At 59.6% G+C, this 16,941-nt stretch overlaps 1 protein-coding gene across 5 annotated transcripts in view; it reads right to left on the reverse strand.

Annotated features, from left to right (window-relative positions):
* Positions 1–875: 875 nt before the first annotated feature.
* The window catches only part of RGS3 (regulator of G protein signaling 3), an 82,359-nt gene continuing 66,293 nt past the window's right edge, over positions 876–16,941 (reverse strand). For 2 of the 5 annotated variants that reach the window (XM_050907926.1, XM_050907928.1), the window contains 6 exons: positions 11,273–11,914; positions 7,775–7,848; positions 3,939–4,040; positions 3,116–3,177; positions 2,260–2,426; positions 876–2,169 (listed from right to left, as the gene is read on the reverse strand). In XM_050907926.1, coding sequence (XP_050763883.1) covers positions 1,984–2,169; positions 2,260–2,426; positions 3,116–3,177; positions 3,939–4,040; positions 7,775–7,848; positions 11,273–11,914 — 1,233 coding nt within the window. In that variant the 3' untranslated portion in view covers positions 876–1,983. Of the gene's footprint in view, positions 2,427–3,115; positions 3,178–3,938; positions 4,041–4,159; positions 4,510–7,774; positions 7,849–11,272; positions 11,915–16,941 lie in introns of those variants that run through there. The other 3 variants (XM_050907929.1, XM_050907931.1, XM_050907930.1) reach the window with 3 other exon arrangements.

Here is a 16,941-nt window from a genome sequence, read left to right on the forward strand (position 1 = left end):
GGGACATCGGCCCATGGGCCTCGACTCTGGAGTGACGAAAGCATCCCCAGGAGAACCACGCAGGCGTCCCACCAACCCTGCTGCCTCCAGCCAACCCCTGAGGGGTCCCCTCAGCTCTGCCTCAGTTTCCCCACCTGGCCATCACCTGCTGGTTGTTTAAAGAGGGAAGCACAGACAGTTCCCCAGAAGAGACGGTATCTGCCGGGGAGAGCTGTGCCCGGGTGGGATTGCTGGGGCAGCCACACCACCTCCATCCCTGGGCATCACCAGCAGCACCTCTGTGCCACCATCGCCCCACAGCCCAGCACGGCCCTGTGACACCGTAAGCACATCTCTGAGCCATCCGAGGCCAACCACAAGCAGGTGACTGGCTCAAGACATTTCAGCTACCGAACACACCATGAACGGCCTTTACAAAACGTTTTCATCACACACCAGAGCTGTCGAAGCGCTGCCTTTGCCGGGAGAGGAGCAGCCCTGCCAAGCCATGCAGCCAGGACCTGAAATAGCACTGTTGGGCTTTTTGTTGCTTCTTTTGGTGTGTCCCCAGAGGGACCCGGAGCTACACTAGGTCACTTATGTTTCTGGGCATTTCCTTGTTCAGAGGCTCATGCCCTGCTGTGTTTAAACAGTGAACGCTGTCCCTGGGAACAGTCTTGTTTTGGGCAAAACTTTCTGTGTTCCTGCAGGGCTACACCCGGGTCTGGCCTCAGGAGCATCCAGCAGCTGCTCCATCATAAAAAACAGCTCAGAAATTCATGGAACCAGATTTTCCCATCTTTAGCCATGCAGTAACAGCATTTTATGCTCCTCAGTAAAGCAGGGGACGCCCGGCTCCACCAGTGCTGAGAAACATGCCACGAAGAAAAGGCAGCTACAAGAAATTATATTCTCCTTTTATTTACCTATGACCGTGACAATGTATTTTGCTAGCTGCAGAGATGCTTTGCACTGTAAACTGGGCGCCTGGAGGCAGGCAGTCCGTCCAGCTCTGCCAGGTTCAGCAATAACCCCTGCTTCTCAAAACACAATATTGTTATCCAGAGTAAGGAGAGCGTCTGATTCACAGAGCTGCTTTTCTCCATCACCAAACCCTCCGTCGTCAGGGCATGATATATACACCCAGGCTCCCCCAGCGGCCCGCTGCTAGGGAACGCGTTTTGTCAGATAAAACCTGCTAACTTAGAAAATGTTGTATGCACTCGGAAAAAAAGGCATCCACTCCACCGGAGAACTCCGTCGCGACACACACAAATATTGCACTTGTAGTTTCAGAAGGGGAAAGGACACAAGGATTTCCTATTACACAGCAATGCGTCCAGCTATAGGAGGTCAATAAATAAACCAGGGGTGGGAGCAGGAGGCGGTTGGCTTGCACACCTCCAGCACAGGGGAAGGACCCGGCTTTCGCTGCTCCCGGGGGGACCCACCACGAGTGAAGGAAGCACCGGGCTCCTGCGAGATAGCTGCTTCGGGGGAGCCGGGAGGCATCGCCGGCACGGGGAAGCACAGCAGCATCGTGGGGCTGGTCCAGTTCAGAAGTCTTTTATCCGGGGAAGATGTTCATGTCAGTGCTGTTGTCCCCTTGCTGCAGCCCTGCACAAAAGTCCTCCTCCTCTTCCTCGCCAAGTAGGGATCACCCGTCGCCTTCCAGCAACGCTCGCAGCTCGGGTGCATGCTTCACAGTAGTCTTGTGGGAGCTTCCCTCCTGGCTAAAATCCATGCCAGAGTCACCCCGAAGGCGTCGTACCAGCGATGGTGAGACAGGGCGATGGAGCAGTACCAGACTGCTTGGCTTGTTGGTCCCCTCGGCCTCATGCTCGGTGCCTTCAGCTGCCCCCACACCCATCCGCTGCAGGAATATGGCTTAGGGGCACGAACAGCAGCGGGAAGGCACGCTCCCGCTGTCCCCCGGGAAGGCCTCCGCCGCCCGATTTCATGTAAACACACAGCTCCCAGCCTGCCCCGAGAGAGTCCTTGGCTCTACAGTGGGGAGTTGGCTTTCTTCTGGTTAATTATGTCTAAGTACAAGTCAGAGCGGAGGAAGCGGGGGTACGAGTCCTTCTCCATGAGCCCGTAAATCCTCTTCTGCGCGAGGTCGAAGCAGCTGCGGGTGATGTTCTGCAGGTTCTCCTTGGTGTGCTCCCGCGTGTAGGAGTCCAGGTTGACCTGCAGGCAGAGAGACCAGCGCTGGTGAGCAGCTCCCCAGGCAGCTGCCGTGCCGTGGAGCCACACGCCAGCGCGGGAGCCAGCCCTCACCTCCTTGCAGGACTGGATGGCGATGTACTCGGCGAAGATCTTCTTGGCCTTGGAGACCATCTTGGACTGGGATTTGATCTTCTTGAACTCCTCGCAGGCCAGCCAAAACTCCAGGTTCTCCTCGCTGAACTCGGTGCGCAGGAAGGCCCTGAAGGCAGCGAGCCCGTCTGCGGGGACAGACACACGTCTCTACTCCCGGCTCGCAGGCGGGGAACGGCCCTGTGAGACTCTCTGCCCAGCAACCTTGCAAAGGTGCAACCTAAACTACCTCCCCCCACCATCCCCTAAAAACCCCTCGTGAGCCCCTGTGCAAAGCAGGCAGGGATGGCATTGCCAGGCCACGCATGGCAACGCAAGCCACCCGTGTGCTGAACCCGCAGTCCTCAGCCCAGCTGCATGCACGGAGAGCCAAGAGGGAGGCTGGGCTCAGAGCAGGGGCAGCAAGCAATGAGGAGAGGACCCCCTGGCTGTCCCTAATGGGGGCCGGGTGTAGGACGTGACCACGACGTGGGGTGCCCCAGCTGTGATACACGAGAAGGGGAATGGTCTAAAGCAGCTCTTGCTTCACGGACCCCCTGCACTGCTCCGAGTCGGGCACAGACACGAATCGCTGCCTTCTCCTCCCCAAGCTGGAGGGGGGCTGCAGCCCCAAGCCGCGGCTCTCCCCGGCCCCTATCACAACATCCCCCCCTGGGCCAGGCAGGAGCAGGAGGGGTGCAGGCAAGGGGCAGCTTCATTTCTCTTTGTCTACCCCCAAACCCTGGAAGGGATTAACAGAGGAAATCCCAGCTTTATCCATGCACGTGTCTGGATATTCCCCCGGCAGCAGAGACGGAAGAGACAGGCAAACACTTACATTTGTGCAGCAGCAGCTTCTCCAGGGAGTCCCCCCACTTGAGAGCTTCCTCAGGAGTGGGCCTGCGGGAGAAGGACAGCGCGTTGGCAAAGTGAAGCCGCGAAAGCCGCGTTCGCCGCCTGCCGTGACGCAGCACGAGCAAAACATTTCCAGCCGATAAAGCAACGCTGTGTGCCCCAACGGGGCTGGCCCTGGCTCCCACGTCGGCACCAGCATTGCCGGAGCATCTGCGGGCAGAGCCAGGCTCTGCACCAGGCAGCACTGCAGTGGCTCTGCTGGAAGGAAACCTCTGCCTCTAGACTGGCAGGAAGAAAATCCGATATAAGGAGGTCTGCGCCGGCAGCTGTGCCACTTGGGGTGTCTGAGCAAGAATTGGAAAAGCTCCAGGCAATGCCCAGGAGGTTGCGGGATGGCGGGGATTTCAGCCGCCCCATTCAAGCAGCCGGATAAGCTGCCGGCCGTGAGACTAGGGAGGGCTTGTCTCCGGCTGCTGGAGCATCTCCAGAGCAAAGTGGTTTTTCAAACCATCCTCCGGCCAGTTAAAGTTTCATGTACAGGCACTGGGAGAAAGCAGCCGTCAGGGAAATTTCCAGCCCAAGCCGCCACTGTGCCGCCTCCCAGGCACAGAACTCCCACCCACCTGGGGGGGAATTTTCAGCCAACAAATGTTTTTAATGCTCCTCCAGAAACAAAAACTGTTTTTCCACAGCTTCCCCAAGCAGGTTTACCCCAGCCTCTCTGGAGGTGATGCTCAGCCCGACTGCAGCTCGTCCCCAAGCCCCCATGGCCCCCGATCCCCACGCCACCCGCTCGCGGCACCTACTTGAGTGATTTGAGCACTTTGTCCAGCTTGCCGGAGGGGTTGGCCCCCGGGGACTCGTTTCGCCGCCGAAAAATCCCCAGCCGGTTCTTCATGTCCTTGGCTCTAGAAGGAAAAGCAAGTTTTAGCAGGCAGGCGAGAGGCTGGGGGGACACCCAGCACCCAGGGGACCCGCCGGCAGCCTCGTCCCGCACGTCGCCCGCTGCCCTGCGCCCACCACCTACTCCTTCATGGTGTGCCGGCGCTGCAGGCTGCCGTTGTGGGGTCTCTGCACGCCCAGCAGCATCTCCGCGTGAAACTCCAGCGGCTGGGGCTTGGAAAGGTCACGGAAAAAGGGCATGGCTGCTGGGACGGCCCGTGCAGCGGCTCCCGGCGCGACCGGCGCGGCCAGACGCTTGGGCACTCTGACGCCGGCTCTGTGCCGCGCTCCCGCCCGGTGCGGCCAGCGCGGAAGTGGGAGGGCTCAGCCCGGAGGAGCTTTAAATGCGGCGTGGGGTGAACGAGGCGCGCGTGAGTAAGGGCTGTGTCAGCCCCACTGCTATTTTGGACGGCCCCGCCGTTGCTGGGGAAACTCAAGGAAAGGTGGAAAAATCAGCGCCGAGGGCGGATAGTGGGGCCTTTCAAGAGACGGCGGGGAAAATAATCATGGCGAGGATTTACGAGGGCTATTTATAGAGCGCAGGCGTCCCGGGGAAGGCAGCGGGGCTGGCAGCAGGGCTGAGCAGGGTTAGGAGCAGAGCGGGGACAGCAGCGCTTCACCGTGTCCCCCCTGTGGGGACAGGGCTGGGAGCCCACATGTGACCCACTGGCGCTTCTCCGGTGCCAGCCTGGGACAGGCATGGCCATGGGGACATCTCCATAAGGGGGTGGTTGGGACTGGCAGCGCGTGGCACCGAGGGGCGCGGGGGCACAGACACCCCACGCTGCCACCCTGCACGGGTCCCCGCTCGCCGTCCCTGGACAGACGGACTGACGTACACCCAGACGCAGGGCTCCCGGTTCCCCCAGGAAACTGCCACCAGGACAAAGCGGGACAAAGATTTTTGGCAAGCACCACGGGAAAATGAGACCCCCAGCCCCAGCCCCAGCCCCAGCCTGGCCCTGCGAGGGCTTCCCAGGGGCCAAGGCAGGGGAACAGGAGGTGGAAGAGGTGACGGGCGAGGACGGGCGCGGACGATGCTGTCCCCTCGTGGCACAGCCTCTGCATGACACCACGGCACAAAGGGGCGCAGGGAACACGCAGGGTGGCATGGGATGCTCATCCTGCACCAAGACTGGCGGTGCCACCAGGGTGGACGGGGCCCCAGGGTGGCGTGGCCAGGCCACCCCCTGCAACCTCCCACAGGTCCCACACCAGCGGGTCTATGCAAGGATGCTCGGAGGAGCCACCTCTGCCTGGCCAAGCCATGCCCAGGGCTGGCTAGGGACACGAGGGGCATAGGAGGGATCCAAGGCAAGGGTGCACCCCACCCTGAGTGATGCTATCTAGACCCACAGCTCTCTCCAGTCCCAGGAGGGCAAAATACAGCAATCCACTGGGAAAAAAATAGCTGCAACAACCCCAGGGCTCAGTCCTGCAAGGTGCTGAGCACCCTGAGCCATGGAAGGATTTTAGAGGGCAATCGCCCCCCCGTAGTCCCCGGTGTCATCCATGCCCTCGTGGGGGGCATGGACGGTTTCGCTGCCTTCGCATCATCTGGGCTGTGGTCCCAGCAGGACACGCGTCCCGCTGCTGCCAGCTGCCAGGCACCGGCTCAGCGCTAACGTGGGAAAAGCGGATCCAAACACGGAGCCTCACACTCCAAACACCATCTGCCTCCCATTACCACGCTGCCAGCGACGCCAGCAGCCGAGGACCAGCCGCCACACGGGATGGGCCATCCCACACAGCCCCGAGCAACAATTTTAGCAGTGTTCCCAGTTTAGCAAGGCAGCCGCCGCAGCTCGGCGGGGCTTTCAAAGTGCTGAAAAGCCCTTGTGTGTGTCTCCAGCACATGTGGGCTGCCTCCACCCACACAGCCCTCTGCACAACGCCAGCCAGCTGCAGCGGGTAGCCCTGTCGCACACCAGGCTCCGGAGCTCGCAGGTGATCGCAGCTCATGGGCCGATTTGCCAGCTGTAATACGCCAGCAAGCACCACCTAAGGAACTTCCCCAGCTTAAAACTCGCTGCTCCTCTTGCACACGCTTGCAAATAAATAGCAAGCGGGACGAAACCAGGCTGCGGCAGCCACGGGCACGCACAGCCCCCAGCTGCGGCCAAGCTGCAGTATAAAATGCCACAGCAAAAATAACTTTTCATAAAAAATTGCTGGTTTCTGCCCGGAGTTGCCCCTATAAAGCGATCTGCCCCCGGCGCCCCGGCATGGCCACGAGGCCATGTCCAGCACCATTGCCCCGCACCGCTTCCAAACCATCCCCTGCAAAGCACGTCACCCTTCCTCGCAGGATGCTGGAGTCCTACCTTTCCAGGTATTTTTCGGAAAAGTCCACCATCGCGTGGTACATTGGGGAGTGCCGGCGGGTGAGCGGGGCCGGCAGAGCGTGCCGGTGCCGGGAGGGGAGGTGAGTGCCAAACCCCAGCCACTTGCACCATAAATACTCCCCGCAGACGGCTGGCAACCGAGCTGCGCAGCCAATAGCCGGCCGGTGCGATGCCAAGAGGCTCCCCAGCGCATCCGCTGCCGTCTCAAGGTGAGGAGAAAACCCTTTCTGCAACCGCCCCTGACCCCGCTAAGCCGGGGGCGGCTGAGCCTCCCCCCCGCCAGCCCGATTCCCCCGGCTCAGCGCCGCAGCAGGGACACGCAGATGGGGGGACGTCCCTGCTGCAGACTGCGAGGGATTCATTTTAATTTCAAGTGTTGGGGGGGGGGGAAATAATAAAAAGAGCTAAAAATAGCCAGCTGCAGCCAGGAAGCATGCGGGACAACAGTGCCGCTCGCTGGCAGGCTGCACAGGCAGCAAAGCCGTCGAGCCTGCGTGCACAGCCAGCGCGCTTGGCCCCCTCACACCCCCTGAGCCACTCAAGCCACGTGTGACTTCTCCACCTGCCCCGAGCCACGTGGAACGGGGAAAGACCCAGCCCCGGGCATCCCTGCGGCCGTGACGCCCGGCCGGATCCTGCGTCGCAAAACCGGAGGCGGTTCGTTCCAAAACATCCTCGCTCGTCCCCGCCAATGCGCCTGCCCCCACCCAGCTGCAGCTGTGCCTGTGGGAAGCAAAGGCCACGGCTGCCTCGTCCTTGCCGGGACCCACTTTTTGGCACCCCTAAAGCCTTACCGGGAGAGGTGGAGGGGCTGTGAGCATCCCTCGGCAGCCCCGCTGCTTGGTGTTCCCTCCACGCTGCCCGTGCACTGTGATGTGCTGCAAGGTCTGGAGCCCGTCCCGTGGTGGGAAACCTCCCCATTCCTCCTCCCGGCATGGGGCCAGCGGGAAGGAGGCCCCCAGCTCATGTTTCACCGCTTGCATGTCCTCTCCCTGAACCCGGCACCGCCGGAGAGGAGCTCTGCCGGCACCGGGGAAGCTGTTTTCCCCACGCCACCGGCAAGAGCCAGCTCCTTTGCCCCGTCTGGCAAAGCAAGGTGAACAGGGGGCTGCTCCCAGCTGGGCTGTGCGATGCCCCCAGCACGCCTCCCACCCTCCTCCCTGAAAAATCACGACTCCCTGTCTGAAGTGAGACCTTAGTTCGTGCGTGTCTTTGCTGCTTTCTTCCCAGAAAAGTTTGGGGGAACAACACAGGGGGACCCTAAGGGCTGCCTGGACCAGCAGGGTTCGGCCGAGGTGTTTGACCACAGCAAACAGCCCTGGTACACTCTGATGCCACCACGACGTGACACTTACAGGTTCCTGCTTCGTTTCTTGCGGGAGGTCTCGTCCCCTTCGTCACAGCTGCATTCGGGGTCGGCTCCGCTCAGCTGCGGGGGAAACAGAAAAAACAGCATCTGCATCATCATGCCAGTGCATGCCCACAGTGGCACTCCAAGTGTCACCAACCAGCACTGCCAGCATCCCCCGTGGTCCCTGCACCTACACAGCCCAGAGCCACGGCATCCGCAGGCCTCCTTCCCCACAACCACGGCTGGCTGCCACAATGCAATGGGACAAGCTCCTCTCCGCTCCGGCATGGGAACCTGCCTTCCCCCCACCCATCCTGTGCCACCTTCAGTCCATGGTGTTCCTGGAGCATCTAAGGAGACGCCACGGCTGGTGGCCCAGGTACCCCTCCAGGTTCAAGATGCTGACCGTGGTACCTCCTACGGGGAGGACACCTGCATCCCCATTCCTGATGCTCCTATTCCTGCTGTCTTGAGTGGACACAGGGACCCCTCCCCAGCCCGCAGAGCACCTTGTACCCCCAGAACCAGGCTGGGCACCCAAAATCAATCAGGGGTCCCCAGGCAGGAAAAATCAGAGCAGTTCAGCCATAATGGAATCATATCATGGCAGCTTTCAAGTCCGAGGAGCACCCAGAGGGCTCCATTCCCTGACCACTGCCCGGGGCAGCCTGGGCAAACCAAGGGGATCTCGGATGCACCGCGAGCTCGGGGCAGCACCAGCGCAGCCTCTGAGCCATGAAGCCTGGGGCCAGGCGTGGGGACCCTTGGGACCACCATAGCTTGGGATCTTTAGTAATTTATCCATTACTGAATGAGACTGGAAGATGCTTGCAGCCAGCCCCGCATCCAGCTCGACCCCACACCAAGCTCAGCCCCGCGCTGCCGGGGGCTGCAGGGCGCTTTCCAGGATCGCCGCCCCACGGCCGTGCCGTGGGAACCGCTGCGCAGCCCCGCAGTCCCGGGCTCAAGGCTTTTGACACTTCCTTCCATTCTGCGCCCGGGTTTCCGGAGTTTATCAGCCCCAAACAATGCAGCCCTTGCAAAGCACCTTCCCCAACCAGATAGGGCCCCGGCAGGCGGGCTGGCCGGGGCGACATGCAGCCGGAGCACGTTTCCTGCCATTGTCCGGAGAGGCTCTGCCGCGCTCGGGGACAAAAGGCAGCAGCGGAGCTCGCCCCAGGAGTCCCAGCGCTCCCGGCCACAATATGCTCTTAAAACAACCGCCTCCCAGCCCCGACTGCGGGAAGGAGGGGGGCGGGGAGGCACACTGGGCATGATGGCGTTAAAAGGGCCAACAAAATGAGCCCCTCTGCAATGTTCCCTGAGGGAAAAAAAAAAACAACACCTTGATGGATGCTGTGGACCTGCTGCCAAGGCCACCGGGTGTCGGTATCACCGGTGCTTGGCAGCTTGATGCTGCCGCTGGAGGGGATCCATAGGGGAATTGTACTTCAGTGTCCTGCTCCAGAACCCTCAGAGGGTTTCACTGAACTAGTCAAAAGGCACAGCCCAACAAAAGTCCCTCCGAAGTGTAGGCAGGGGGATGGCAGTAGCCCAAAACCCCGTGCACACGGTGGCCCAGCACCGTGCCCGGCTCCCCTGCCCACTGCAGCGCCCAGGCAGCCTCGGTCCCTCCGCAGGCAGTGGGAGAGGCAGGGCAATGGGAGCAGGCAGGCAGTGCCCCAGCAGGGCGTACGGGCAGGGGGTTAAGGCACCGGCCATACAGAGCCAGACAGAGCTGCTGTAGGGCTGGAAGTGGGAGCACCGGGAGGTCCAGCAGCCACGCTGCCCTCACCGCCGGCATGGGCTGCCCCGGTCCCTGCTCCAAAAAGACCCGATCTCATCTGCACCAGAGCAGTTTAAACCAGGAGGAGCTCAGTTTACCTCTGCTGAAAAACATCCACCCAGATCAGCCAGAAAGCGCAGCTGGGGCTCTCCGGGCAGGAGCGGGGTGCGTTCCCCGGCAGCAAACATGCAGCCCGCCCGCTCTTGGCCAGCGCTGCAGCAGCCTCTGGCTGCAATGCTGTGCGCTCCCAGGCTGCACGCACAGCGGCACTGTGAAACCTCTTTCCAGGAGACTTGTCACTGGCAGCCCTGATGGGACACTCTCACCAGGCACTGACACTGCCACCACCTCCCTTGCATCTGCGCCGGGCAGTGCGGGTGTCCCTGCCACAAAGGTGTCCTTTCTTGATAGGGTCTGGTAGGGGTCTGAACCCCCCAGCCCACAATTGCTGGCATCAGCGTCCAAGAGAGTTTGGGCTACCCTTTTGCACAGCACCTCTATCTGACCGGTCTGTCAGACTTGTAAGGGCTCTCACCAGCTGGCCAGGGACTCTCAGCCCAAAAAGTGCTCCAGGAAACAGCATCAGAGGTGGCTTTTCAAGCAGCATGAGCCTGGCAGGAAGAGGGTTAACCCCATCACGAGTTTAACCCCATCATGCTGCCGTGCTTGGTGGCTTGCAGGGCTCTGTACCAGCCTTTCCTGCCAAGGAGCCAGCCGCCATGGAGCAGCATGCAATGTGGTCCTGCGCTCTGCAAGGTAGACCCGAGCAGCATGACATGGTCCTGGGCCATGCAACGAGGTCCTGAGCCATGCAACATGACCCTGAGCAACGCAACGTGGTCCTGAGCCAAGCAATACAGCCCTGAGTAGAGCAGTACCCACAGCCACTGGCAGAGATCAAGCTGGCGTAAGCTTGGTCGGGCAGAGCAGGGTGCTGGGCCAGCACCGCAAGAAGGCAAGCAGCCGCTTCCAGCACCCAGCCAGGCTTCACCCGGGGAGAATGGGGCAAGCAGCACTCCTCAGGCACAATCTTTGCAATGGCACATTGTTCCCTGCAAAAGTACAGCCAAGGCAAGCTCTGCTCCGGGGGGACGGGGAGCACCCCAGACCACCGGGCTTGTGAGCACAGGCCAGCCCTGTGCAGAGCTCCTGCTGCACGGCCCTCCGCTGCTCCTCCTTTCCGCATGTCAGGGTCAGAAATCGCTGCTGACCTCAACCTTTTTCTGAGACGGGCCTCCCACAACGGTCAAAGCCCTACAAGAGGCTGGCCAGGGCAGAAAGCCACACTGCTCCTGGCATCCCTGAGCACACCGGGGACTCTTTGTCACCAGAGGCTCTCTGGAGCTTGGCTTTTTCCTGTCCCTGCCACTGCAAGCAGCACTTTGCAAGTGCAGACACCCAGGTGCACCTCTCCCTCCACCGGCCTCAGCAGACAGCAGCTCTCCAGGACATGGGACCCTGCAGAATCTGGATGCACTGGTGGGAGATGCCCACCCACAGCACCAGCACACTGGCTCTGGTGACATCCCCTAGGTGCTAAGCATCTCCCAGAGCTGACTGCCAGTGGCAGGGACCTTCCTAGCCCCTCAGATGCTAGCTTTGCCATGGCCATGGAGAGAGGGGCCACATGCCGGGACACCTCCACCCCAGGAGCTCCCCATCGCCACAGCCAAGCAGGAGCCGGCCGCCCCACAGAGCCAGCGCTGGCTCACGTACCTTCCTGTGGCCCGAAAACAGCAGGGTGAGCTGGTGGATGGAGCCGCCGTTTTTGGCGAGCTCTTTCTTGAGGGTCCTGGGGGAGGGCAGGGCCCAGTGTCCCTTGGTGCCCTGGCTGTCTGAGCAGTTGAGGGTGGTGTCGGAGGTGAAGCAGTGGCTCTTGGCCTCCTGCAGCAGGCTGCCCTCGCTGTGGGTCCGGCGCCGCAGGGAGCTCTGCACGCTCAGCGTGTAGACGGGCTGACAGCCTGACGTCTCGATCATGCTGCTGCGCTTCGCCTCATTCCTCTCCAAGTAGTGCTCGTCGCTGTCCTCCTCCTCCTCCTCCTCATCTTCCTCCTCCTCATCCTCCTCCTCGTCCTCGCCGTCCGTGGTGCTGCCTGCCATGCCCACCGCGCTCTGGCTGAAGGTGCTGTCGAGCCGCAGCTCAGGGATGACAAAGGCTGGCAGTGAGCTAGGCTGCTCCTCTCCCTTCTCAGTGGCCACTGGCTGCTTTTCCGCCAGGAGAGGACCCTGGGTGGCTCCCAGAGACTCCCAGGGCTCGGCCGGAGCCGGTGCCTCTGCGGCTGGAGGAGCATCACCTGCTGCCGCCTTCCCATCCTCCGAGTGCATCTGCCCCGGCTTCTCAGCGTCCGTCTCCAGCATCTGCCCAGAAGAGAAGATAAAGAAGGATGAAGGCAGAAGCACCTCAAATCTCTTGCTGGCCACCTTCCTGGGGAGCCTTTCCCATCCTAACACCCCAACCAGAAGGCCGGCATCAATTTGTACAGCCCTAACAGTGCATCGGTGGGGTGGGACGGCATCGTCCCCACATCCCCAGGTGGTGGCAGGTCACCCATCACTCCCACAGCATCCAGTCCTGGTCCTGATCCCTGGAGCACCGGGTTCCCCCACCAGCAGCGAGCTGGTGGCTACAGGGCAGGAGTGGGATGGGGCCAGCCAGCTCCCACCTCCAGCGCCCAGCAGCACCGGCAGGTTTGGAGGAAACCAGGGGGGCCGGTGGCGGGTGGCTCAGCCCGGTGGCGCAGCCGGCGCAGCCAGGCTCGGCTCCGGCCGCAGAGGCAGAGCCGGTAACATCATCCTTACCCCGACGTCTCCACCGTCCCCCTGGGAGCTGCTGGGGGGCTCAGCTCTGCAGAGATCTTCCCTGAGGTCGGCAGGGCGGCAGAGAAAAACAGCAGCTCTTGTCCGGCAGCTCCAGCCCCTCCTGCACCGCATTATTAAATGCAGAAGGGAAGTGCCGGGCTCTGCTCATCTGCGGATTGCCCAAGCTCAGCCCAGTTGCGGCTGGTCTCAGTCTCCCTGACTGGGTGCCCCGGCTGTGGGGCTCCCCACGGCCGCCCCGCTGTGCCCTGCGCAGACGTGGCCCTGCAAAACCACAACCGCTCCTTCCAGCCCCTTTCGGTTTTTTAAGCCTTCGGGGCTGTTTTTCCCAGCTTTCCTCTGCAGCTGGGAAAGGCCTGAGCAAGTTCTGCCTTTTCAAAGGGAAAACCCAGGAGTAGCCCAAGGGAAAAAACTTCCAAGGTTTTTTTGTGAGCAGGGGGAGCCTGCGATGAGCCCCCCCTGCCAGAGCTGCGTCCTCTCTTCCGTGTGGTTTTCCCTTTGCACAGAGCCCATCTAAGCCAAAGGGGCAAAACCAGCTCAGCAGGGGAGAAAGACCAAAGCAGAGAAAAATCCTCCCTCCGGGAAGCAATTCCCACCTACGCAGACCCTGTAGGGCTGGGACAGGACCAACCCCAGGGAAGAAGTCACCCAGAAAAAATGTCACTGTATCCCCAATTAAGATCCAAGCATTTTCACAAGCCCGATGGCAACCAGAAAGCTGGAATTAACAAAGCCACCACCCCTGTATAAGTTAGGTTGACTTCAGCTTCAAAAAGAGCAGCGGCCCCGGGAGTCAGCCCATCCAGCCTCACATCCCATTGGGAATAGGCACCCACGGCACGGACGGAGGCTGTATCTCCACAGTGGTCCCGGCTCGTGACAGCAGACCCCTGCAAGCCATCCCCTGAGACAGCCAACCTGCTGCTAAACACCTTCTCGCCCTGCAGAGCCAGTGCACGTGGATTATAACCCGCCACTGGATATCACCAGGGAGCTGTAAGCAGATGTCGGGCTGCAGAAGCTGCTGTCATCCCCATCAACATCCCCACGTGTGTTTAAGCCCCAGCTTCGGCACCATCCGCTCTGCACAGAGGGGACGGCGCAGAGACCGCGTGGCACCCAGCAGCATCCGCAGGCACCTGACTGAGCTAACGGGTCCAAAAAGCGGGCCAGATTTCCAAAAAGATGCTTGAGTTCAGCGCCGCAGCCAGCTGCCTCCTGGGCAGGACGCAGAGGAGCTCACCCATGTCCGCCTGCGCCTTGTCCTTTTTTATCGTGCCAAAAGGCCCCCCTCCACACCTATGAGCACGGAGAGGACCCGCTCTGTCCCCTTCCAGCCTGACTCGCCACAGGCAGCGATTTAGCATCACCTGAACTGCCCCACTGAGTCTGAAGACTAAAATTCAGAGACCATCATGTCCTCAGCCCCATCTGTGACGTCCGCCCCGTCCCCGAAACAGCTGGATTCGGTGGGAGGCACAAAGCGAATGCTCGGTTTACCCCGTCCTTGGGGCTGTTTCACTCCCCCCACGGTAATTTCTTGTAAAAAGGGAATGTTTCCAGACTTGCAGTGCAAGGATGCTATTTGCACCAGTGTGTGTTTTAATGATGCTGTTTATGTCTTATTTGTATTGCAATCACTGTCATCATTATTTCATGAAATAATTAGAGGAAAAACCCACGCAGCCCTCGATTCACTCCCTGCAAAGCCCTCCCCCTCCCCAACAGCTCCCTATCGGTCCAGTCCTTCTGCTTAATATTGCTGGTTGCCTGCATTAGATAAGGCCCTAGAAGGAAATGAACAGGCTCCTTTAAAATGAGAAACATTTGGAGATTAAATTAAATCCCTGTGCTAATTCAATCAGAGACTCTGCTGCTCTTCAGTGGCATGGAGGGTATGAGCAGAAGCCTCACCACCGAGCGAGGTTTCCATCTCGGGTTGAAAGCATCACCAGGGTTGTGAAATCCTGTCCTCGCAGAAAGGGCCGTGGCTGAGCTCTGCTAAACATCACCTGATGGTAGGGGAAAGACAGGGAAGGAAAGCGGCAGGAATGCCATCACAGCCAGCCAACAAGCCCGATCGTGGCTGGAGGCACCAGGGACTTCATCAGGACGAAGCCAAGGGCCACCTTGCTGCGCAGAGCTGATTTGGGCCAGCAAGGACAGGGATGCGGCTAGGTTTCTTCTCACTATCCTCGCGGCCAAGGGGCTGCTGGAGGAGGCAGCAGATGGAGGCAGTGCTGATGCTGGCTGAGCAGGGAGGTGCCGTCCTTCCACCTCAAGGACTCATCCAAAACGTCCCGTGGTCTCGCTGCAGCATGGGTCCCTCTCCCTTAGCCAGCAGCAGTAGCTCAGGAGCCAGCGGCCAAGATCTCGATCTCTCCATCCTCAGCATCTTGGTCTCACTGCTCTCAACATCTGGGTCTCCTTCCCTTCAACATCTGGGTGTCCCTATCCTCAATATGCAGGTTTCCCTGTTCTCAGCCTCTGCCTCTTCCCATCCTCAACATCTGGGTCTCCCTGCCCTCAACATGTTGGTCTTCCCATTCTCAACATCTGGGTTTCCCAGTCCTGAGCTGGGAAGGCCTAGGGGCTTTACTCCCTCCTCCCTGGAGGACCTCACACTTCACTGTTTCAGTTTCTATCTCAGACTAAGTGGCCAAGGCAGCATGTCCCAAGAAGGGGAAGAGAAAGTAGAAGAAAGAGCTGCCTCCAAGCCCCAGGATGGCTAGCAGGGGTAATTTTAAGGAAGGAGGACGATAGGTCTGAGATCACAGCAACAGCAATAGAGTCCGTAGGATCAATTTCCCCATTGAACAAGCCTCCGCACACCCCAAAAAAGCCAAACATTGCCCTGCCTGCTCCAGCATCCTCAATCTCTGCCCCTGTAACCCGCTGCCCGGACTCCCTCTGCCTTTGGGCATCACACACTGACTCAAAAGTTTTCTTGAAACCAAGACAGGGGAGAAGTACTGCAAACCCTCTGCTCTTCAGTCTCTAATTTGATCAGTTTTTTTCTAGTTGCTGCTAGCAACAAGAACTGTTCTAGTTTGCTAGCAGAGCAAATTTCAAGGAACAGATGTGGGTTTGTCAGCGCGGCCTCGACTTCTCTAGCATTTCTTTAAATAACGTGCCCTTTCTGGTGGCCCACAGCCGGGACTTCCAGCTGGGAAAACACCGGCCACAGAGACGGCACAGCTGTGAGCTGAAGCCTGCACTGGCCTTCCCCGGGTGCTGCCAGCTCTCACGCTGCCAGAAGCGCTGTGATATATGGCATTCCCTTAAAACCCCAGTTCTGGGAGGTCAGGGATTTTTTTGAGGCTCTCAGCTTCTTATTTCAAAACCTCTGCTCCTCACAGTCATGGAGCCACTGTGGCTCAAGTAACGCCTGCACACAAGAAAATTGAATTCAGCCTTTCCTGGCTCCTGACGTGGATGCTCAGGTTTTGCAACACACATCTTTCTCTTGTGGTAATACTGGGGAAGAGGAGGCTAAACACACCTAGGAGAACTGCCCTGCACCCAGGCAGCTCCTCAGCCAAGATCAGGGGTTGGGAAAAGCAGGGAAGTCCCTGCAGGTAACAGACTGTTGGACATCGAGATGAGTGGGAGAGCGAAGGACGCGCTGCTCCGACTGCGCTCTCACCCCAGGAGGAGTTAATGGACCTCCGGAGATACTGCTGGAAGAGCTGCTCTCATGGGCTGTCCCCACACCATGGCAGCCCCATCCTCCGTGCGTCCCACGGAGGAACCTCTCTGGCTCCTGCTGCCCTTAAATCTACCTTTGCTCAAAGGTGCCTCACCTGTCCCCAAAAGCATTCAACTCCACCGGAATGAGACCAAGTAAGTCCCTCTCCAGGGGGATTTCGGGGAGGATGCAGCCAGCTTCGCTACTGGCAGTGCGTTCTCTGTGCGGAGGTAACATCCCTTTCCAGAGCAGATGGGATGCAGGGGAAACAGCACCTACATCACCCAGGGAAACATCAATGTTTCCAAAGTAGGTTTTTCCTAAAGTGGAAGAAAAAAATTACAATTTCAGTTCTTAGCATGGGACAAACTGTGCCCAGATCCACCAGATCAGAAACTTCTAACTGGCCCTGTGAAACGCTACCAAAACCATTGATGATGAGAACCTCGAGACTTAAAAAGTGACCCCTACGAACCAAGCAAGCCCACAGCTACAGGAAGCAGCATCTAATACACACCACAGCGCTGAGAGGAAGAAAATGAAGCCAGAAATGCAAAGCAGAACTACTGAAACTTGAGAAAATTGTCATGGGAGTCATTTTGAAAGTGCTCATGAGGAGCATCCTCGAGCAGCTCTGCTCCTTGTCCTCCTTGAGCCGTGGCAGCCCTGTGGGGCTGGCCGGGGCCCAGGGCTCATTGCACAACAGGGTTTTCTACCCATTCCCTGCTTCATTACTGAATCGATGAATAATTGATACAGAGCAATTAGTGTAACAGCAAAAGCAAGTGCGGATGTATAAACCCAAACAGCAGGATCCAGCAGCGCGCTGGGGCAGGGCGGCGAGGGTGGATATATGCCTCCGATGAGACACCTGTGGGGG

Source organism: Gymnogyps californianus, chromosome 18 (genome assembly GCF_018139145.2).
Source record: "Gymnogyps californianus isolate 813 chromosome 18, ASM1813914v2, whole genome shotgun sequence".
In the NCBI taxonomy this organism is placed as follows: domain Eukaryota; kingdom Metazoa; phylum Chordata; class Aves; order Accipitriformes; family Cathartidae; genus Gymnogyps; species Gymnogyps californianus.